Source organism: Agelaius tricolor, unplaced genomic scaffold (assembly GCF_023055355.1).
Source record: "Agelaius tricolor isolate 1412-34295 unplaced genomic scaffold, bAgeTri1.0.p SCAF_8, whole genome shotgun sequence".
Taxonomy (NCBI): Eukaryota; Metazoa; Chordata; class Aves; order Passeriformes; family Icteridae; genus Agelaius; species Agelaius tricolor.
The window spans coordinates 3,074,977-3,098,663 of NW_027269268.1; the positions used below are offsets into that span (position 1 = coordinate 3,074,977).

At 43.3% G+C, this 23,687-nt stretch overlaps 1 protein-coding gene across 38 annotated transcripts in view; it reads left to right on the top strand.

The window, feature by feature from the left end:
• The window catches only part of ANK2 (ankyrin 2), a 277,485-nt gene that overhangs the window by 123,432 nt on the left and 130,366 nt on the right, over positions 1-23,687 (top strand). For 3 of the 38 annotated variants that reach the window (XM_071431330.1, XM_071431331.1, XM_071431332.1), the window contains exon 1: positions 3,895-4,668. The exons of 12 other annotated variants lie outside the window; for them this stretch is intronic. In XM_071431330.1, the coding sequence (XP_071287431.1) occupies positions 4,546-4,668 (123 nt within the window). In that variant the 5' untranslated portion in view covers positions 3,895-4,545. Of the gene's footprint in view, positions 1-3,894; positions 4,669-23,687 lie in introns of those variants that run through there. 23 more of the 38 variants (XM_071431337.1, XM_071431345.1, XM_071431346.1 and 20 more) reach the window with 12 other exon arrangements.

A 23,687-nucleotide genomic window follows, 5' to 3' on the forward strand; every position in this document is an offset into this window, starting at 1 on the left:
TTGTTACTCTGCCCTGGAATTTCCAAGTTGTTTTGTGCCTATAAAAACAATTCCATCACCTCCTTCGGCATCCCTCAAGAGGTGATGTGGAGAGAAGAGCTTCCTGAGCAGAGGGGGAAGGCTGTCCACCCCTGCCATTTAGCTTGGCTGGAATAGCAGCAGAGGCAAGGTCTTTACCTGTGCTTGTGGATGGACATGAGCTAATTCAGTGAGCCAGGGCTCTCTGGTTTCCAGGCCACTCAGAGCTGTGTGCCCACCTCCAAGCCTGGCCTAACCTGTCCTGCCTCTCAGCAAGGAGCAGAAGTTTAAATAGGTACACAATTTGTAGGGACAGGGATGATGGTTGTTGCAGATTTTGTGAAATACCTTATGCATGCACCTGTGCAGTATTGTGTACAACTTAGACAGGGCATTGCTTTGGAGGGAGCCTAATTCCCTTAGGGAATTGGAACCTGCCTTGTCCAAATGGGATTTCCATGACAGTAGACAAAACACTGAGTTGTCCAGTTTTCATCCTGGCCAACTATTGCCTAGGACAGCCTTTTCCCATTTCTAGCTGTTTGAAACTGGTTTTGATTTCCAGGCAGTTTCCTGTATATTCTAGAGCTTAGAACTGGAAACAACAGTCTCTATTCTGACTATGAAGCTTTTCCCACTCCATCAATGCCTCCCTTTTTTTCTGCATGTTTGGGAACAACTTTGAGTCACACTTCCTCAGCATGGCTCCTAGGCTGGGTTTTAACTTTGTTTTTGCACTACCCACATGATTTATGTAGAGAGAAGCTCATTTTTGTGAGCTGGACCCCTGACAGTGGATATGCTTCAGGGCAGAGAATCACTTGTGTACGTCCTCTCTTTTTGTACTGAATTAGTGCTGGGTTTCACCCACTAGGTTTTTATAGACTGCAAATACTGATTTGCTCAGCAAATCCAGTCTGTCTGCCTGCAAGCTGGTAGGTGAAGCCTAGTGCTGGTCACAGCTGTGGCCATTGCAGCCCTGCAGTGACAGCCCTGAGTGTCTCAGCTGGTGGGGCAGGCCAGAGAACAGAACCTGGGGACTGTGAAATCAGCGTATCAGGAAGCTGATGCTTAATGCCAGCTTGGGAACAGGCAGACAGGAGCTGGAACCCCAGTGAAGCATCCCCATCTTGGTATCTCAAGATGGGGGAGGTCTCTTGGTATCTCAGGATGGGGGAGATCTCTTGGTGAGGTTCATCACTTGGAGGCTGCGCCCAGATAACGCAGGGCTCTGGACATGCTGAAGCCTTATGGGCTTTGTTATCCCAAATGGGAATTCATTGAATCTCACGAGTTCTGTATTTCTACATCCTGAGCTGAGGATGACACATGCATTTCAGAGAAAACCCACCCTTTTTCTGGAACTGTGTTCTTCTGTTATTGTGCATCTGCCCACTCTCCCACTCCCCTCCTACACATGGTTTGTGACAGCATCGCTGTATGTTCTGCTCTTCTCATGTAGCACCTCCACAATACGTTTTCTATGTTTAGGGGAAATTGCTCAGTCTCCATTTTTACTTGAAAATGTAATCTTCAGACTGATGTCTGTAGAAGAATTTGTTTTTGTTAGGATCTCTATACACAATGCGATGATAAGCCTGTTCCTTCTTTTTTGTTTTTTTTTTAGGAAAATATGTCTAAGAATATTTCTTTCCTGCAGGGACATAAGCTGTGTCAAATATTGATACTTTATGTTCTTCTCCCCAGACAAGATATACTCTTTCCAAAATAATCTATCAAAAGTAACTTTTTTCTTTCCTTCCATATTTTTATGTCTCTTTGAGGTTAGGGAGGAAATGTTTGTGGTACATAGTAGTGAACTCATAGAGCTGGCCTGAAGTTCTTCTTTGCCAGTAATCCTAAAAGAATATTTGCTATTTTATTTCATTTTACTTGGCACCAGTTGTTCAGTTCCAGTGTCTGATGTTTTTCTCTTGTGTGGCCTGGGCTAGAAGGTACATCAAGTCCTTGGTTAACTTGTAAGCAAGTTTCCTGAAAGAATAATTATTTGATACTGAGGTGATGAGCCTGTGTATATCAATCATCAAAAGATGACAAATTGTTTGATAATAATGACTGCCATAAACCCTCCTGTGTATCAAAAACTACTGTGTGGACTGTGTTGCAGGATTTAAGCTTTTAGTGCCTTAGACACCTTGAACCATGGTCTGGGGAAATCCTAATCTGGGGTTTTTAAGTGTGGTGGTTTGTGATTTGGTCTTATTTTCAAACTTGTTGTTTAAGATCCCAAAGAGGTTGGAAAGATATCAGGAAAGTTCAGTTCTACACTACCAGCTGTTAGTTTCTGGTTTACAAGTGATGGTACCTGTGAGGTTCATACAATGTGAAGAGGACAAGGCATGCCAGAGTCCTATCAGGGATTCCAATCTTCCCCTTTATTCTATTCCCGTGGCTGCCTCCACCTGTTTCACTGTTGTGGTGGCTGTTACTGCAGCCACTTGTGTTTTAGCCATAGCTTTGTGTAGCCTAGTTTTCCACAAATGGAACAACTGGGAGAAAGTCAGCCTGTACAAAGAGAGGAGCCAGAAAAAGCTTGGCTGACACTTCCTGCCCTGCTGCTTCCCATGCCTCCTTCCACTAGGGAAATGTGTTTTGGATTGAATGCACAGATCACTGGCTCAAATGCAAAATAGATCCCTGTTTTAAAGATGCTTTTATAATGCTTTGTAGTTTTCATATGTAATCCTTCGTGAAAATTTGGTCCATGATATTTTCAAAGTGAAACCTTATAGTAACCATAGAACTCATCAATGAGAACTAGTTCCATGGTGACAATCAGTGGTCCTGCTTCACATGAGCTGGGGACCACCAAGTTCTGTGGGGTAGTAGGGCAGTGTGAGGGGGGAATTCAGGCTGATCTATGAGCTGCTGTCACATGAAGAGCTCTCAGGATGTCTGTCACTTGTGGTGGGGCTGTGTTACAGAGGAATTCATGGTGCATGGCTCTAGGGACCATTCAGTACAATTCCCTGAAGTTGGGGGATGTATTGCAGGGGGGAGCTTGACTCAGGGAATTGTTTCTTTGGTTTGGTGGGGTTTATTGCTGGTGTCAGTGAGCTGCTGTATCCCTGTGGCTCTGGGGTAGTGACTAAGCCAGGGATGCAGATGGCTCTGCTGCATTGGGGAGTCCCATCCTGCCTTTCCCTCAGCACCTGCCTGAAGAGGCTGGAGCAGTGGTGCTGGAGGGAGTGGAATGGGATCAGTTGTCTGCTAGCAACCAATGCAAAGCCTCTTTTGATCTACCCGGGGCCTGTTTTGATGAATAAAAGCTTGATGCTGATAGTGATAAGAGTTACCCGAGCAGGCGGGAGCAGAACTTTGATGTGCTGGTTTAGCAGGGCGTTAAGCAATGACGAAATGACAGACCCATCTGTCTTGGATATTAGTGCCAGTAATTAGTGTTCCGTACCCGAATGATATTTGGGTAATGGGAGTGACTAAGTAGAGACATATTGTCACTGTTTCTCTTGGTCACTGTTGGTCTGCAGGTACAAGCACTGTCCATCTTCAAGGCAGGCCTTCAGAAGCTGTTTTAGGAAGTGCCTGACATCAGCTTTTGGGGTTGAAAAACAACAAGCAGCACCCGTGGTGGTATTATTTTTCTTTTGGTGGGGTTGAGCCGAGCGGGGCAGGCTGAGCCCAGATTACGCTGCGTGCTCTGTGCTGTCCCTCCTCGCTGCTGAATGCAGCTCTCTTGATGCAGCCTCACGTGGCTGCAGAGAGGCACAATGAGGACTTGAACACTGCCAGCCCTTTCCAGGCGTCTCTCCCACTGGCTGCAGGTGAGCCTGGGCTCTCCCAGCCCAGCGCATTTTCCTCCCGGCTTCCTACGGACCGCCTCGGCAGTGAGGGAGGATCGTGAGGAGGAGGAGGGGAGCAGCAAGGCGTGTGCCGGGCTCCGGCACAGCCGGTGGCAGCAGCAGCAGCAGCAAGTCAGTAAGTCAGACTGCACCATTTTCTTCTCACCCTGCGTGAAGGCGATGTGAGAAGCTGACGGGAGCTGCCCCCTCCCCCTCTCGCTGGGGATGCTGAAGTGGAGCCCTCCTCCCAGACAGAAGACGCAGTCTCTCTGGAGGAATCCCAAAAGACCTTCCCAGTTTGGTGATGTGTGTTTAAAGGCCGATTTTTCTTTTCCTTTTTTTTCCCTTCCCTTTTTTTTTTTTTTTCTCCCTTCCCAGCTGAGTCTGAAGCCCGCCTTCTCTTGCAGGCACCGCCAAGCTGAAGGGCTTGCAGCCTGCTAGGAGGGATTTTCTGGCTGCTCGCGTGTGTGTGGCTGCGGGCACTTTGGCACCCTGCGTGCTGGCCACGGCTCTGCTGCTCCCCAGCCATGGGTGCTGCAGGGGCTGGGGCAGAGCCGTGACCTTTCCTGGGCTGCCCGAGGAGGAAGAGTGGATTACGCCGTGAACTTGTGGCTCGCAGCCAGTGCCCTTGCGGAAAAAATAAATCACCTGGATAGCCGCGTGTGCTGGGGACAGCTTCCTTGGGGCTGGGCTTCTCCTCGCCAAAATGGCTCATGCGGCCGCTTCCATTAAAAAAGTTCGGGAGTCTGAAATCGAAGAGAGGGAGAGAAACCTTGAGAAGGAAAGGAAAAGGCAGCGGAAAATCTCTAGGGCTGATCGGAAACGCAAGGTATGAGGGGGAAACCAGCCCCCTTCTCCCTTTCCCCCCACCCTTCCTCTGTCTGTGCAGCACTTGACAGGTGTTTGCTGCCATGTGCAATGCTCTCCCCTTCGTTTTCCAGACCTTCCCCATCACGTTTCCCTTTTGCATCCCTTCCCATCCCCTCGGAGCCCTGCTGTGGTCTTAGCCCATCTGCAGTGAGATTAAAGTGCTGCCAGCCATGGCAGCCCACAGCCATGCAGGGAACATGCACATAAAGATGGCATGCTGGTATCTCCACTTTCCCTTCATCCCAGAAGGCCTGGAGCTCCCTGCCATCATTCTCAGCCAGGTGCTCCAAGCCCCTGGCTGATCTGGAGAAGTTGTCAAGGCAGGGAGGTGGCTGTGCTTGTGCTTTGCAGTGCCAAGGTGCATTTCTCTACTTCACAACAGCATTTCTCCCCCATTTCCCATTTTTAGTTCCGCTTCCCACCTCCTCAGCAGTGCTCAGTGCTCTGTGTAGGACCCGCCTTGGGGTGCTGGGAGCATCAGCTGAGCTATGTTGCAGTTTTTGGGTGTCACAAAAGGGATTCTGGGCTTGCCGCTGTGATTCAGTGTATTTACATTGCACATTGCAGGTATATTTGTCTAGGCAGGGCCTGGCACACAAGTCTGCAATCTGACAGGTTTGCCTCTGTTACTGATGGCAATTTCTACTTTTCTTAAGGTATAGCTCTTTAGATGGTTCTGATTTTTGGGAGGTTTCTCATGTTTTATAATTAATTGTTTTCCTTCTGTGTTAGAGAGAATATCTCTCCTTGTCTTGGGATGAAAAAATAGAGAACAATAAGAAAATCAATAGAGGTGATTTTTTTGCCCAATCACTCTATAGTTTCTAAGTACACAAAAAATACAATAGTGGAGAAAATACTGAAATGAAGGTTCTGTTCATCTCAGCTTTAGGACTGTGATACATGGGGAGTGCCTGTGTTAATGCTTTCTCATTGCTGTTTCTTTCCTTCCATCTCTGGATTCTGTGGCTTGTCATATGCATTTTAACCCATTCCCTGACACTGTGTTTTTATCCATACTTTGTTAATTTCTCTGGAAGGGAAAATATCAAGAGGCAATTCCCCCCTGCCCCTCTCCCCTTTCTGCTACATTGCATGTAACACAGATATCTGTGAGAATAAAAGCCTAGAATTCAGCCATGTAATGTTTGAATTTACAGATTTTTTTGGCAGATCTCTAGAATTCAGAAGCCATCTGCTCCCTTGGCATACCTGGGCAGTTTTGAATTTGTTTTGCATTCAGTCTTAAGGTTTTTTTGTATTCTGAACTGCATGGCTTAAATAAAATGACAGAGGCTGTTTGATGCCTTTGGGAACTCTGGCTGTGATCTCCATGACTTTTCAAATGCTCACTTTGAGTTTATTCAGTCACATCCAAATTGTCTTTATAAAAACCAGGAATGTCATTTCTCATGGATGCAGTGTCTGGATGCTGGGCAGGGCTGCTTGGAGCAGATTGTGATTACTCTCTTAATCCCTTAAATGGGGCACTGCAGCATAAGGTAGTTTTTGTGATTACATTTTTGATTGTGGAATCCTCTGCAAAACAGCCTTTTTAAAAAATGTGCTTAATGTGTAGATGTCCTTGCTAGAAGGGCTTTTTTTTCCCTGTCTGCCCAGCACCCATCTCAGTTACTTAATTGCAGTGTGCGTTGTTTTTCCCGATTGTCACAAGTCCTATTTCCTCAACGTGTTTGATTGCAATGCCTATTGGACTGCTTTAATTAAAGCTGGATGGAATTAATGCTGCCCCTCCTGCTATCTCTGTTCCCAGAGTGCAGCATATCCCTGGCTGCCAGCAGGCAGGCTCAGGCCGCATCCCTTTTGGTAACCGTGTGTGCTGATGCAGGCTCCTCACCAGAGAGCTGGATCCAGGGATCACCAGCAGGCTTTGCTTAGGAAACACAGGGAACACTCCAGTGCTCTGTGCCTTTCCTCCTTTTTAATATTCCACCCCTGCTCCTGACTGCCTTCTACTGCGGCTGTACCTTGCTGTTACATAAACAAGTGCCTGGCTGCACCCTAAACTTGCCTTCAGTCAGATGGTCGGGGGCTGGGTCAGCCTGGGCTTTTCCATCCTGCTGCTGCTGCTGCAGGAGGCACACAGCAGCACAGCCGTGAGTTGTTTATGTCTGTATCTGTACATGCCCGTGCTGTGCACAATGCAGGGTGTAGAGCAGAAATGTGGGTTTGTATGCACACCCATCACACATACACATAACAACACAAATAGAGAATATATCCTACATACAGTCTTTTTATTTAATCATCAATTTAAGCGAGATACGTATCTGTGAGATATTTATGTGTCTGTCGCTTTAATTCCTGAAGAGCAATAAATGGTTTTACTGTGAAATGGGATTATCTCCTAGTAGGGGCCCTCCCAGTTCTTGTTGACTTTCTTGGAAAATGGAGGCTAGGAACAAATTAGGTGTGCAGGTCCGTGAGAGGCAAAATGCAAATGAATATATTTTTGATTGCTCTCAGTACTTACAGTGTTTCTGCATGGGGGGGATTTTGGTTCCAACTTTGTGATTCGTTTGAAAGGCCTTACACTGCAGTGAGTGGATTTTCTCTACAATGGAGATCCATTTTGTTTGTGGAGGGATCATTGGAGTGGGGGAATGTGTCAAGTGCTGTGGGCTGTCTTTCCCAACCCTCACTTGGATATGTGCCACGCACCAGTACGTGCTGAGTGCACAAAGCGCTCGTTTGGCCTCGTGATAGAAACTTTTCCTGTGTCCCTGGAACATCCTGATTATGCAAAAGAGGATAAATGAAGGGCCATGGCTTTAGCTCTTTCACTCAAGCAGGATGCTGGGCATCTGTTAGTACCATGCCACCCTTCTCCAGGCTCCCAGGGATGCTGCAGGGCGTGGGCTCGTTGTTCCTCTGCCTCTTGAGTGTTTTGCCATGTGACCATCACCTGTCTGGGAGCAGCACTGCAAGCTGGCTGCAGCCCTGTGCTGCTGGGCTGGGACCAGAACGTTCTGAGGTGTTGTCACAGCTGCTGCCTGATGTAGCCCCAGGCCCTCACAGGCCCCTGGCCAGCAGGAGCAGGGAGCTGCTCACATCCTCTCTTGGCCAGCCTTAGTGGTTCTTTAAGGATGAACAGAATAATTCCATGCTCAAAAACTGGGAAAAGGAGTTTGCACTCTGAAGACTTTCTCTTGTGTTCTTTTTGAGATTGATTCATTTGATTTTAAAAACCGGTTGACAAGAGATAGCTCTGCTTATCTTGCATCCAAGTTGGAAATTTTTCCTTTTATGCAGGTCTGACCTTTTCTTGCAGTGTGAAAACAAGGGTACTGGTGCAAACACATGTATGTAAACAGCCCCCCACCTTCTGAATAATTGTATGGGTACCCAAATGTGTCAAGAACATTAAAAACCAGGTACTAACACAGTACGTGAGCAGCTTCAAATATATAGATTTTATGGCAATTTAATTCCATTTTGCCTAAATCCAGGATACATAAGGCCCAACTCCACTGGCCTCTTGGTGCCTTTGGAGAGAGCTACCTGTGGCTCACCCTTTGCAGAGTGAGGCAAGGGAAGCGGGGTGGTTCTGTGACGGTCACTCACTGAGTCAGCAGCCAAGCTGGCAGCCTGGGAATCCAGCTGCCTAGCCCTGGCTCTATGTAACACATACTTGCTTCTCCCTGTTTAAAGTACTTGTCAAAGCAGACACAGCTTCCTGTTTCTGCATGTGACAAGTGTTGAAAAGATTTTTGAAAACCCACATAAAATCCCAAACTAAAAACACGTTACAAAAAATGGATTCTACTGCCAAATGAAACTGGTTTTTGAATGTTACAGATGTGGTAATCTTATGACTGCTACCATTTTGCTATCAGTCATGAGGACAGAGTTTGACATCTGGTCTGTACTGGCAGTAGCTGGGTCTTCATTTAGTATTTTAAAAAGGTTTAAAAAACTTATACCTTTTTTCAGGCCAGATTCATGAGTGCAGCCTTCTTAGCATAAAATGTTCCACAGCATCTGGAATATCCATCACTGTTTGCTAAAAGAGATAGAGAACCAATGGCATCAGGTGAATTTTGTCCTTCCATTGACACCCTAAGCACAGCTGAAGCTCACACAGAGCTACTGCTGGACAATACCTGCAGAAAGACAAGGATGGAGGGATTCTGCTGCTACCAGAATTCCAGTGTGTGTGGGGAAGAGTCAACATGCACCAAGTGCCTTCCATTATGGAGCTGCAGGAGACAGGAAATGAGTTTGCTTACCATCTCCTTTTTCACAAAAGAAGAAAATGAGAGACTTCTCACATTCTAGAAAATGTTGCCAGATTGGTCTTAAATCCAGGCCCACTTGAATTTCAAGCACATCTTTGGCAGGGAGGGTGGCTGTTTGTCATTGGGTACATGGGCTCTGCACCGAGGCCAGCAGCCCCACAGTTCATCCCTTTGGAAAGGGCCAGAGTTCAGTGAGGAAAGAGGATGTGGAGGAACTAAGGAGTGCTTGGTGTGCTAGAAAAAGGCATCCTGAGGAGAAGGAAGTCATGCAGAGAGCCAGTTCTTGGCTCTTGAACACTCTTGTGTGGTTCATGGATGCCAGCCACTATCTCACCTGGTGTGAACCTGCTGTGGGCTCCCTGTGGAGTTCGTGTCAGGATAAGGAAGGGAAAGAGTCTCTCACTGCTTGACCTCTGTGCTGGAGCTTTCAAGGTTCACTGCAGCTTTAACCTGCTGTTCGTTCCTTAGCACTGAATATGTCTTATCTGTTCAGTGTTGTGTTCGTTGCCTTGGCAAACGTCTCTGTGATTCACTGGAGTTTCTAGATGTTTCAAATGTCTCTCCAGCCATGAAAAAAAACGTTTTTGGTGTTTTGTAACGGGATGTTTGCATAGGAGGTGCCTATTCCTGATGCCCTTTGAGCGTTTTCCTTCTGTATCTCAAGCTAATATTTTCCTCATGGAGCTATTTCTGGGCACGAAAATATTACCTTGCTGGTTTGCTTCCTTGTGAAATGGAGCTTCTTTGGATGACATTGCACTTCAGAATAGATTGGGACTTGCTGCTTCATTTTCTCCATATCCTGTTTGAGGGGTGTGATGTGCATGGGCACAAATACATGGTGTTCTGAAGAGAAGCAAGATTGATGATCTCCAGTTCCCTCACTTCTGATGGGAAATGAGCAATTTTCAAGTTTAAATTTGCTCACCTTTATGTTGTTGTCTAATCATTCCTTGATTTATATGTGGTATTTCAGTTAATTTCCTTGGTAATTTTTGAAACACAAGATTTATTCAATCTTAATAAATCATATGTAGACAGTATTTCAAAACACAGATAATTTATCTCAATGTGGTTTTGGTATTGTGGGTGACTGTGCCTCTTCAGAAGTTTAAGTTGAATTAATCCATATCTGGAATACTGGGGAAAAGATTAACAGGGTCTGTCAGCTCTATTGTGTGAGACACTGGATGCAGGAAGAGGAAAATATGTTCCCGGAATGCTAAATCCCTTTGCATTGTAAAGCTTGTGGGTGCAATCCAGTGTCATGGCAGACGCTTTGGATTTTATGGCAGCATTAACTCATTATGTGATTGTTTCTAAAAAGTTATGAAAGTGTCTGAAATGCCCAAGTTTCCATCTCTCCCTTTGTCTTTATCAGTGAAAAGAACTTCTGCTGAGCTTTTAAAAGAGCAATCTAGAGAGAGGAGAAATGTCACCACCTGCCTACAGTGACTGTCCACCTATCCTGTCTCTGCAAATTTAACTTAGCATGAATGATTAAAAAAAGTTGAGAGACATTTGCACATTGTAGGAAATCATCCATGATAAACTTTTCTCGCTTTGGGGATGGATTTGTTGACCTTGTGAAATATTTTGTGTCCTTTAAATTCATTACTTTTCCTGCACCACTGGAAGAATTATTATGTGACGTTTGGGCAGCTTTGTGTTAAGCAATTAAAAAAATGTTTAATGAGGATGTCAGATGTTAAACTGTGAAGTGTCAAGCTTTTTGAAATCTGGCTTCTCTAATTTAGTCCCTCAGGCTTTTCCACTGAACTCCTGGGGAAAGTTTGGCACCTGAAGTGAGAGCAGCATATGAGCTCTGGGTTGATAGTTTAATGGGGAAAGCTGGAGCCATGCCTGGGGGATGTATTGCAAATCTATAGTGCATGCAGAGGGTGGGAGCAGGAGTGCTGCCTTTCAGGCACCACCTCCTTCCTGAGATGGTGCCACAGGCTACAGCTGGCAGGCTGATGGATTGTCACACTTTATTGACCTGGCTCACAAAACATCTTCTGGGTTACTTTTTGGGAATGTAGGTGCTACTTCAGGTTGTGTAAAAAAGAATTCCTGTTCTCTGGGTCAGTCTCAAGCAGCTCCTTTGTGCACTCATGGTACTGGTAGTTTTGTTTGAACATCTGGTGAGCTCTTCCATACATCTTGATGAATGTGCCTGTTAGCAACTTGTCTTTTTAGCCTTAGACAGCAAAAATCAATTTTTTTCCCCTGTTCATTCCATGGGGTTGTCTAGGTAGGTTTAGGTATTCCCCATTGTTACACAGTTATATGTAGTATTGGAGCATATAATAGGAATTACTGAAATCTGAGGAATGTAATTAAGTGAATTTCAGGTGGTTCACAGAACTGGTGCTGTTCAAGGGTTTTCACTTGGGAATTATCTGTGAAAGTTCCATGTATTGTGAATATATTTAATGTGTTGCTTATAGTTTTTCAGAGTTGCTTCAAAACCATGTTAATGCTCATTCCTATGCTAAGGCCTTCCATGTACGGATCAATACAGATTAATTGCTAGCTGCCCTTTTATAAGTGACTGAAAACAAAGGCTGCAATTAAAAAAATGTCTGTAATTCCCTTCTATTTGTTGATGCTACTGAAGGATTTAGCATGTTAACCTCCCCAAAATCTAGCAGGTTCATTAGCTGCTTAGGGCTTTGGAAAAGAGACATTTTGGGGAGGTGAGCCTAAGTAAGGTATCAGAGTACACATTTCTGTTTAAGGTCAGTTTTTTGTCCTCCAGCAGAATCCTTTTCTGATGAAGATAGGATAAGAATGAACAGAAGGAGGAAGGGGAGAGAAGTAACACAAGATTTTAAGTTACCCTGTTTGCCTGTGCTCTCAAGTAGCCCAGTGAAACTGATTGTCTGGCTCAGGAAAAACTCACAGTGTTTCATATTTAGCAAATATTAATGGGATGCTGCTCTTGTACATGACCTGAGGAGGGGTGTGGATTTCTTTGGCCTGATAATTTAGATCTGCCTTCTCTTTATTCCTGTATGTGAAATAAGGCAGCATTGACAAGTGGTGTTCACCCAAAATGCGTGTATCTCTTATTTCCCCAGGCTGGTAGAAAATTATTTCAGCCAATAGAACCATAATTACAAGCCTTTCTAAGCTGTTTTAGGTTGAATAATTTAAGCTTATTTTAAATTATTTACTATTTCTAGCCTGTGCTATGGCAGGATGTCTAACTGAGACATGTCACTGCTCAAAACCAGTGAGGCTGGTGCAACAGGAGACTGGAGGAGACAAAAGCCACTTTGTGCCTCGCTGCTCAGGCCATGATTTACTGGGGACTGCCTGGACCCACTGGAGCCTTCTTGTTCCCCGGCTTCATTTCTTTTTAAAGGCACCAGTGCAGCAGGGAGGATGAAATCACATGCATTGTGTTGATTTTAGTCTCACTGCTGGAGCAAGAGGAGGCAGTAACTAAGATATCCCAAAAGGTCCCCATACGTGAGTGGAGAATAGTTAAGCTCAGCAAACCTTTTCTATTTTTGCTGATGAACATGGTGCTGGACATCAAAGCTACCCAAAGAAAAATATTTGTTGCTGCCATCCATATTCCTAGGCCAGGGAGACTCAGTTCTGCTTAGTTAACTCAGGTAACAGTGCAAGTTATCTGTTTTAGCCTCTCCACGGGGTGTCCATGGATTTAATATCAGCTCTGTTTAGTTACTGCTGGGAGTCAGGGAATCACAGGAGGGTTTGTGTCAGAAGGGTCCTTAAAGCCCATCTCATTCCACCCCCTGCCATGAGCTGGGGCACCTTCCACTGGGCCAGGGTGCTCAGGGCCCCATCCAACCTGGCCTTGGACACTCCCAGGGATGGGGCACCCACAGCTGCTCTGGGTGACCTGTGCCAGAACCTCCCCACCCTCACAGGAGAGAATTTCTCCCAGTTATTCTATCTGGTCCTGCCCTCATTCAGTGTGAAGCTGTTGCTGCTTGTTATTGAAATAACACTCTTGCATGATACACATTAAAACCTGAAAACTTTATGTAACAGCAAAAGAAAAACCAGTAGTTTTCCAAATGATACCTATTTCTCTTTATCTTGTTTGTGGAAAAGCTTATGAACAGACACCATTTGAAAGTGTTTTGGTACTGTGGAATGACTTAGCAGGATGAATTGAATAAAATCTAAAAGGCTGATGTGAGCCTTAAATTGCCGAGGCAAGCTGCTATGTGCAGAGTAGGGTGGCTTTCATAAGCATGGATTTGTTTTGCAAAATTTGACATTTGTTGGAGACAAAAAGTGATACAGATTAAAAAAAATATTTTGACTGGTCAGTGCAACTGCTGTATCATAGTTAAATTTTCCTGAGGAAATGCACAGAGACTCCATAGCAACTAGATGAGATGTGTGTTATATTCTCCACGCTGCTGCTGTCTTTTCTCAGGAGAATCCAGCCATCCCCTACTGCCCCCACAGTCTAGCTGGGCTTGGCAAATGGCAGCTGCAGCCACTGGCCACTGACTGCACCAGGGGTATTTTTAGGATCATGAAAAATCCCCCAAGTTGTATTTTTTTCCTTTCTTTTCTTGGTGAGGACAGCACAAAGCCTGCAGTACTGTCTGAAGGGTGGACAAGCCACTCAGGCACTCCTTCGGTAATAAATGATGTACTTAACCTCTTGTTTCCTGGGATGCAGGTGTTAGCACTGGGTGCTTCAACACAGCACTGTGCACCCTCATGTGGTGCAGACTGTTAGCCTGGTGAGTGATGAGGCCCTGGAAAAGGTTTCCCAAAGAAGCGAAAGCAGAAATAATTAATAGCTGTGCCCAGAGCCAGCTCTGCATTGCAGCACGAGTTCTCCCAAGCCTAAGGAAGTACGTGCTTGGCTGCCTTCCCTGGGTTTCTAAGGAAGCCCAGCACTGGACCTGTGTGGTTTGGGGGTTGCTGATGCTCCTGGTGCCTGTGGGGTGGCACTGCAGTACTGGTGGGAGGGCAGGTGGGATGCATTGCCCTGCAGAGCCAGCACAGGGCTTGGTGTCCCTCCCAGTTCCATTTGTCCCTGCAGCTATGGAACAGCGCTCTGCCACCAACCTTGGTGTGTTTGCTCTGAGCAGTGCTTGGGAATTCATTAAAGCAGAGGAGTGAAGGAAATTGTCTGAGGGCAGCTTAGGAGGAACCAGTCCTGCTACAGCTGCTGAATATGCAGGTGGTTGTAAAGGTTAATGAACACCGGTTTTCTCTTTATAGCCATCATCTGGCTGGGTTTAGCAGCACACATTCCATTATTTTGGGCAATAAACCATCATTATGTTGTAGTCTCTGCATAGTTGTAATAATGATCATTGGCCCAGAAATGTGAAACACAGGAAGGAGTATTTTATCCTTTTTAAACCAACTTCAATGTGCAAGCTTAATGATACAAAAGCATAAGGCTTGAGAGGATGCAGCCTCCTTCTGGAAGAGGTGTTTGAGATGGAAAAGGATAATTTGTAGATAGGGAACTGTAATTAAAGGTTATAAAGGAGCACTTGGTTCTATAACACTACATATTATAATCTCAACTCTTAATATAACTTAACCCTGAAAGATTTGCCAATGATTTCAAGAGATTTAGGTTTTTTCCAGATGATTTCTGCCAGGAGATAATTCACCTCCTATTACATAACCATCTTAGTGATTTATATTTTCCAATGTAATTTTTCAACATGTGTGCACTTTCTGTAATACAGCTCTGTGATTGAAGGACAGATTATGTATGGTGGGAAATAATGTCCCGCAAATGTACCTTGAGATCCAAAATGTTCTTTATGTAATTCTTAGGTTCTATGACCCCTCCTGTTCCAATCACCCCATTGTTGGCACGAGGAGAACCTTGGTGTTCTGGCACTATTTATAAATTTAATACCCATCTAAAAATAATGATTAAAATAAATAGAGAAGCAGAAAGCACTGGAAAATCCCAAATGGAATTGGAGAGAAATCTGTAAAGGCAGAGGGGTAAAATGAAGGTGGTTTTTCCCAACACCTGGAACTCAAGATGCCCATGTGCCTTTTGCAGAGCAAGCATGCTTCCTTGCAAAGCATCTAGTGCACTTCTAGCCCATCTGAACAGAAGTTCTAAATATTCTTCTCTGGTTTTACTTTTGACAGTTATTTGCAGCAGTTGAGATTGTTCCAATATATGATCCTTTCAGTTCTGTAAGGACTATCTTCAATATGTTTTGCTGTCTATTTTGTCCTGTAATCTCCCATTGCTTCTTAATATATGGGACTATGAGTAATGCCTTGAGATTATTAATACAGAAGTTTGGTGGAACTTTAATCTCCTCAGAGATTGTGGAGGTGGGAGACCCCTGTTAGTGAAAAACAGGGTCAGAGAATGAATAAAAGTCTTCCCAAGTGTTGCTTCAGGGCATCAGTGTCTTTATCTTGGATATTTGTGAAAGTGTTAAAAAACTAAAAATAGGTGCTTGCCTGCTGTGCAAAGACAGTGCAGCATCAGGTGGTGGTTGCTGATCAGGCAAGAAAGAGTCCAAGTTTTGCCATGTAGGAGTTGTCAGACACTGGAACAGACTGCCAGGGCAGTGGTGGAGTCACCATCCCTGGAGAGGTTTGAAAGATGTGTGGATGTGCCACTTGGGAACACAGGTTAGTGGTGGCTTGGCAGTGCTGGGGGAACACTTGGATCTTGTCCATCCTAAATTACTCCATAATTCTGTGTCTGATCAATGAGGCTGTGGCTTGTAGAGAATCTGGCTGACAGATCTGCCACGGGGTTAATTTACTTGGATTTTCATCCTTGACAGTTCTTTAGTGCTGGAGGGAGTTGGAGCAGGGAGGGAGGGAGGACCTCCTGGCCTGGGATAAACTGATCCTACTGTGATCCAAAGGCCAAGGCCAGGCTCATTTCAGTGGGTGCTAGAGCAGCCTCATGGAGAATGGATAAGAATAGACAAATACTCATTTAATCAGACAGCTGCTTCCCCTGTGGTGTTGATATCTCCCCACAAATGAGTCATCTCTGCAGTAATAAATAATTTCATTTGTCACTGTGAGTGCAGCAGGACTTTTGAAGCTCCCACATAGGACCTGAGGTCTTTCACTTAATATTCATTTGGCCTGGGAAATGGTAGCCTCTTCAAGTATTTTATTATACAAAATTGCTTTATTTTAGAGCATCATTGCTTAATAGATGTGCTTTTACTTATCTTGGGAGTTTGTCTATTGTTTAGCTTACAAATTCCTTCCCCCCCATTATTTTTACTCATTCTGAGTATAAATTGCAAGTTCAGATTATTTTTAGTCAATCTGATGAAGTCCTGAGATGTGAGGTTGATCAGTGGCTGCCTTCATGATTTCAGGCTGAAATATTTGCATGTACTCTTTCACTTCATTGGTGTTGGATTGCATTGTCATATGACTGTTTTAAAGGCATTGTATCTCAAATACAGAACATACTTTGCTATTGTTCTGAAAGATCATCTGGATTAAGTTCTGAAGCTACAAGTTTGTAGAAAAGAATAAGTTTAGTGCTGCATTCTACAAAATAGGGAGTTGATTCCAATGAGATGGGAATCTTGGTTCCTCTTCCCTGTTTTTAAAAAATACTTATTTACTGTAATACAGACTAAGGAGCAGTATAGAATTTTTTTCTGTTGATGAGCACTTAAAGAAATCTGCAGGACTTCCCAGCTCAGGCTGGTTGTAGGAGAAAGTGCTGCTCTCACTAAGGAAGGGTAACAGGAGGCAGGTTGGGATAAATTGGAATCTATTTCTGACCTTGCCTATTACCTAATAGGAAACATATGAATTTTCCATTCCATTTCATTGAAATTTTATATATTTCTGTCCCAGTTGGTCTTGGGAAGATGCTGTCAGAGAAGAAAGATGGAAATCCAGTATTGAGAGAAGGTGTTGGAGAAGGGAGTGGTTTGTGGAAGTTCTGATCTATTTTCCATCTTGTCACTGCCTTGGGGCCAGTTTTTGATGTGGGGCCATGAAGGCCAAATAAATGAGCTGTAACAGAGACAGAGTGGGGCTGGCAAGAGGTAATGCAGATGGGAAAAGGTGCTCCCAGCTGGAAGAGGCTGGATGTCCTGGGGGATGTCATTCTCTACTGCTTACTTGAGTTCTCCTGCCTGTCTTGGGCACAAAGTCTTGGGACTTTGTTTAGGATGGGTGGGGGAGTGGTAATGGCCAAGGGTTCTCTCTCAGTGTCTGGGATGCTGTAGGGTATATAGGAGAATTCAGTAGCATAATGTATTTGGTAATGATCAAATGTTACAGTTATAATTTAGCATAAAATTTCCGATAAATACTGTAGCCATTTTCTTGCCATTGAAAATTTGGAAAGATTATTTAGTAAATTTTTGATGCAAGTAAATGCAAGATTATTTAGTAAATTTTTGTGCTTCTTGCTGGCAGTAAATCTTTACGTATGTTTGGGATTTTTGCTGGTTTGTCTATTTTAACTGAGCTCCTTTAATGGACCTTACTTGCACCTAATTTTCGTTCTTATGTAATTATGCTTTTCTTAAAATTGCATTGTTGGGTTTTGAGAGAAACCAGTTTTTCTGTGTGGATCTGTTCATGCAGCATGTTCCTTTCCATAGCTTATGACTTCCAGGCAAGCCAGATGAGTGTTGTTCATTAGTTATCAGTTCAGAAGTACCAGATTGAGAAGGGATAACTCCTGTTTGCAGTGCAGTTTAAATCTGAGCTTGTGTCCCTGAGGGCAGTTTTTGTGTGAATCCCATCTGCTGGCTGCTACTGAGAACTGCAGAGAACCTGTGAAGATCCTTCTCTTTGACTTCAGAAGTTTGTGGTTTTTTTTTTTTTTTTTGTGAAAGGTGTTGTTCTGTTCCATGCTTCCCTGAATTTTCCAATATTTTATCTAAAAAGCTAATGTTTATTTGATTATCTCTTTCTTATGTGTTTATTTCTCATAAGAATGTGAAGTTATTAAAACCTTGGTTACTTTGCTCATGTTTAGCAGCCAATGGTGCAGGATGTGCACCATTATTGGGCATCTCACAATGTAATGAGTTAGAAATGGCAGCTGGAGAAAGTTTTACAGCATTCTTAGGATTTCTCTGCAGATAAATGGCTCAGTTTTGTCATTGTGCCTTTCTTGGCTCTCTCTAATTTTTAGGCATTGCTGGTTTTAACAACCCTGAGAGACTACAGTGCCCAAGCACTTGCTTTGTCAGTTGGTCATAATCTCCCAATTCCTAATTTATTTGTTATTCAGAACTACAGCAGAATTTGATGCAGATTTGTTTACAGACTATGTGCTCTTCCTGATGACCTTTGGTGCTTCTATCAGCTTTATGGAGGTGATTTGGTTTTTTCCCAGGGTGGCAGGCCTTAAGTAGCTGATGACTGATGTGAAGGTGTGTTTTCAGTCACAAGATCTCAAATTGTCTATTTAGAACTGTGTGTGTGGCTGCGATAATGAAGTTCAGTCACTTACTCAGCAGACTTATTTGTTTTTCACACTATTCTGGCCCTCATTTGGATGATGTATGTCACTATAAGGCACAAATTGCTTGCTTACAGAAACAAAAATTCTTGATTGTACTCTGTTAGAACCCTTTTGATCAGAGGGAATTGCTTTTGGAAGATTGGAATCTTTTATTTATCATCTACTGCAACTCTGTCAGTGCGGGGAGAGGCAAAGTATTAGACAGGAGTGATACAAACCCAAGCTTTCAAGTACTGTTTGTTGACATGTGACGAATAGAGCAGATAATTTCTTCCTTTCATGACTCATTCTTTCTTCAAAAATTGGGCAGATGAAGTCTTTGGAGCTTGCTCCAAAGTGGATGTGTGTTCATCTGCACCCGAGCCTTGTTAAAGGCAGAGACTCGGAGTCAGTAATGCTGCATTCTGTTTTGTTTTCCCAAGTAGCTGTCAGTGCCATTAGCTGAGCACATAAAACATGGATATAATATTGAAGAATAGAAAAATTGCAGTTTTATGGCTGCACTTCAACTAAATGTGGGTGTACTGGGCATGGCCAGGTTGTTTTAAGCATTAGTACAGGTATATTCAGTGTATGTGCACCTGTACCTACATCAGTGTGCATTAACTCAGATTGGTATGGGAATTGGGGCATTAGGTTTAGTTTATTTTCAGTGGCACAAATATTCTCTTTATGTTTCTAGTTTAACCATCAAGAGCAAGTCATTAAAGCAAATATTCAAGATATGATGATTTTCTAATGTGAATTATAGTAACTCTCATTTCTAACAGATGTGTTGAATGGGCCCCAAGATAACAGACAGGCACACGGTGCAAAATAAAATAGAAACCAAGTAAATGAACTCTGGCTTTTCACTTAAGAACCTGTGATGAACCACTTTGTATCATTTACCATCAATGATGCACCATGACAGCAGCCATTAGTACAATGGTTGAGGAAAAGCTAAAGTCGGGGCACAATACTAATCAAAAGTACATAATTCTTTGAGAATTCCTGAGAATGTGCTCTTTAGCAAAGGAAAAATTACATATTTAACATTGTTATTTCATTCTTCATTGAATTAATTGATTCTGTTAAGCTACAGTAAAGGAAAAGATGCAACACATGGCAAACTTTATACATTATATTCCTATGTATATGAGGCAAACTGTCTTTTATATGTTATATATGAAATATGTGGTCCCCCCACAAACTGATTTTATATTAAAATAGGCAATATTTAGTTTTGAAAGTTGTGTCAAACTCATAGGAAATCCAACAGAAGTGACAACTTGAGAAGCCTCTGCATTTCAGCAACAAGAGCTTAGGAGACTTGGGTTTTTCAGAATCAGCAGTGAGCTCCTGCTGATGTATTCAGAAGAGAAAACCAGGTTATTTTCTTGGAGAATTGAGGCTTTACTTGATATTCCAAATGTAGAATGTGGTAGCTTTGCAATATCCTACAAGATGGGTTAAGGCAGAATTAGTATCTGGTCTGTGTTAAGGAAGAAAAATTGGAGCTAATAAAGGACCAGAGGTTTGGTTTAGATTTAGACTGATACAAATAGGCACCAATTAGAGCTTAGTGCCACGGGAGGATATAACAACCATGAAATATTCAAAGAATGCCTTAGTTCTGTTGAAATGAGCAAAAAAGCTATTTTGGGCATGAGAAGTGATAATTTACTTTATAGCTATGTTGGCATGGGTGGGCCAGAGCTGCATCTTAACCCTTTACCCTCAGGCTAATGTTGAATATTTCTCTGTGCATTGATTTTTAGTGATTAGTCAACAATGGCTGTAAGATTTCCCTTGTGTTACTCAGTGTTTCGTGTTAACGTGTGCCTTTCATTGCCCATGAGGTGGAACCAAGCCTGAGAAAGAAAATAAATATCAGCTGCAATTTTTGTGAGAAAAATAGGTGATGCATAAACTCCTGAGCCTGTGAGGGCATCTCTATGAAATCTGGGGTTGTTTTTGCCTTCTTGTGCCACACCTGTCATCCAAAAGCTCTTGTATCTGTAAAGTAAGGATGTGTTTTATCTGTGGAATGCTGGAGGCTCAGGTGCCTTTTTGTATTTATTTCATACTTTCCTATCCATGAAAGAATTTTTTCAGGATCTGTAGGATCCAGTGCCAACAGGATCTGTAGCTGCAGAGATTAAACCTCAGGTTATCTTATTCCTTTTTTTCATAGTGGCTAAAATATATATGGTGCCACTTGGATTAAGAGCTGTCCAGAGAGGATCATTAGGCTTAATGTGTCAAATGATTCACCATCAAAAACAGAGCAAATCTTCTATAAATGGCACAAAATAGATTTTTGCAATTGATTGGACTCAAAATATTTAAGCCAAAGAGGATTTTTTTTTTGCTAGGTTCTCTGGAGCAGACAATGGCCCCTTTGTAAAGGCTGCTTAGGCTTTGGGAATTGCTTATTGTGGTCCCTGTAACCAGAGGAAGAAAAGGCTGAGTTTTTGGGAAATAGTGATCTCATCAGTGACATTGTTGTAAAGCATAAAGGTGGACATAAATGATATCAAGTCATGACTCATCAGAGTTTGTCTACATGAGCTCAAGATCTGACCCAAAATAATTGCTGGAAGCAAGTGAGCTGTGTTGTACTTGACCTTCCCATAGAAAAATCCCCAGGAGAGAAAGACTTCAAATCATTTCAAAGTTCAGGAGATCTAGAAGTATATCAGTCCCAGTGCAGTCTCTTTTCTCTCTTTTTTTTTTTTTTTAATTACTATATTTAACCATACAAGTGTCATGGGGAATGGCTTTCTGGGGAGAGATTTAACAATAATATAAGTGGGGATTTATGTTGCTAACAGTTGTTTTTTGCCTTGGTACGTGGAACTCTTCTCTCTACATTTTTGCTGGGGTTTTTTTCCCTTTTACTGGTAAAAAAATGATAAACATTTATCCTGGCAGCAGAGCAGTTTTGCTTCTGTTGCTGCCTACCTGGGTGTGTGTGACTGTCCTTCTGTCCTTAGTCCTGTTTTATCTTACAATACTCAAGCTGTGCCATTCCTGGGCTGTGGAATGGTATCCCATCAAATGAAGTCTCCTTCTGGAGATGAGCTTGCAGCTTGGATTTCACTGCTTCTCACTTGTTGGTCTTTGAGGTCTTGGCTGGGATTTTGCAAGTCACTGCAAAGCAGTGGGTTTGTAGCACACTGCTTTTTTTGATGGCCAGTAGTAACAAACTGAGAATATCTAGCCATTGCAACATTTACTATGAGAATCTTTGGGAAAGTCGCAATTCCCAAAAGTTTGCTGAAGGCTTTAGTGGTTTGTATTGCCCTAAGGCTGACAATCATAAATGCTGCAGGTTTAGAAACACTCAGAGCAGAATGTTTTCCCCATTTGGGGGGAAAAGAGGGACCCTGCCTCAGCACCAGTTCTTCAATACATGGGATACTCTGCTCTCTTTCTTACAGACACTTTAAATTCAATTTCTGAAGGTTTCCTAGGTCAGGGAGTAATCGAGGTTTGGAGTTAGTGCTGTGTAAAGGTCTCTTGGGCTGCTGAGGAGGGCTGAGGTGCTTTGGCGTGAGCTCTGTGCCTGCCAACTGTGCCTCTGGGTTTGGTTTCCTCACTGCTGCTGCCTGGGGTGGGTTTGCAGCCCTACCAAGACAGCAAGGAGCATGGAAATGCAGAGATACAGCACTATGTTCCCCCACACAGGCTTCCCTCCAATATGCACTTTGTTAGGATACCATGCCCTGGGTCTGGCAGGACATGAACATGTTCGTTTTCTGAGCAATTTGCCCTACAGTCTTGGGGCACTTGGACAAACAATAGTAATATTGTTGAAAGGCTCTGGCAGGAAGCTTCTCCACTGTTCTCCCTCTGATGGCTTCACAGATTGTTGCTTTCCACAGGCAGCATTTCCCAGGAATGCCTCTTACTCAAGTTTTCCACCCTTTCCCCTGGAGTGGTGCCTTATGTTTTCCAGTAAGTTATTTGCATATTAAATAGTTTGCTCTATCCAGAGATTTGTAGTTCCAGTTTATTTTGGAACCTTGGTTAGATGAACTTTCAAGTCATCTAACCAAGGTTAGATGAACTCCAGTCAAGCATTAGGTGGGACTCCTTCTTCCATCCTTTTATTTTGATAACTAAATTAAGAAGTTCTGGTAGTATGTACATGCCTTTTTATTGTCACGGGGTAATGCTTTGGAAGAGCTGAAGGGACTCGTTACCAGCTAATTATGGGCAAGTGAGCCTTGCACAAACATTCTGGAATAGTTGCCAAGTGCTGGCAAACATGTCAAAAGGGCAAAAGCAACAATTTAACTATTCTGTGCAAGTGTATCCATCTATCCAACTATTCTATCCAGCATGTATCCATCACTGCACCTGAGGTGATCCATCCTGGAGTATTCATCAGCAAGTAACAATTACAGAGCCCCTTAAAATCTCCTCAGGATAATTAGCAAAAAAGAGAACCCCATCAATAGTGGGGGGCTGGGGGCAGCTGGGTCTCTTGGATCATAACTGGTGCTGCTGTGGGGGGGAACTGGGTGGGAATCAATTGGCTGCCATGGACAGCTGCCGGCTGACGTGAGCTGCCATACTGGCTACTAATTGAAACTCAAAGGGAAAAGAATTGGCTGGTTGTTGCAATTCTTTGAGGATCTCTCTGTTTCTGAGGAATTTGGGGCTTAAGTTTTCAAATAGATGCCCAACTCTGCTGGGCTTGGATGTGCAGGGTGGTATATTTTACAGGGCATTGGTGTCTGCAGACACTTTGTCCCTTCTGCCTCTGCTATCCCCAGCTGGTCATGTTTGAAAACTGCCAATTAATTCTCAACTATCTTTTCCTTTTTGTTTTGTTTGGGTTTTGGTGTCAGTGTTTTTTAATTCTGCTCTGAGCATCTTCTGGATAAGAGGTAGATTCCAACATGCAATTCTGAGCATTGTTTTTAGCCTAATGGGTGCAAGCATGATAAGTAATAAGTGGGATTGTTCTTATTTTCCTTTGGGGTGTTTTGTTTGTTTGTTTGGGATTTTTCCTTGGTTTTTAATCATAACTATTCTAAAAGATTAACACCAACCTTAAACCAAATTGACAATAAAAATCCCAAACATGGCATAGATGAGAGCAAAAGTGATCTAACAACAGATATTGTCCTTTTTGGATACATTTGAGCTCAATTGAAATCATACCCAGGGGACATATCAATCCAAAGCAAGCTCATCACAGTTATTGGCTACATCAACATGAAATACTGTGTGAATCACTGAAATCAAATGGTCATGAGATCT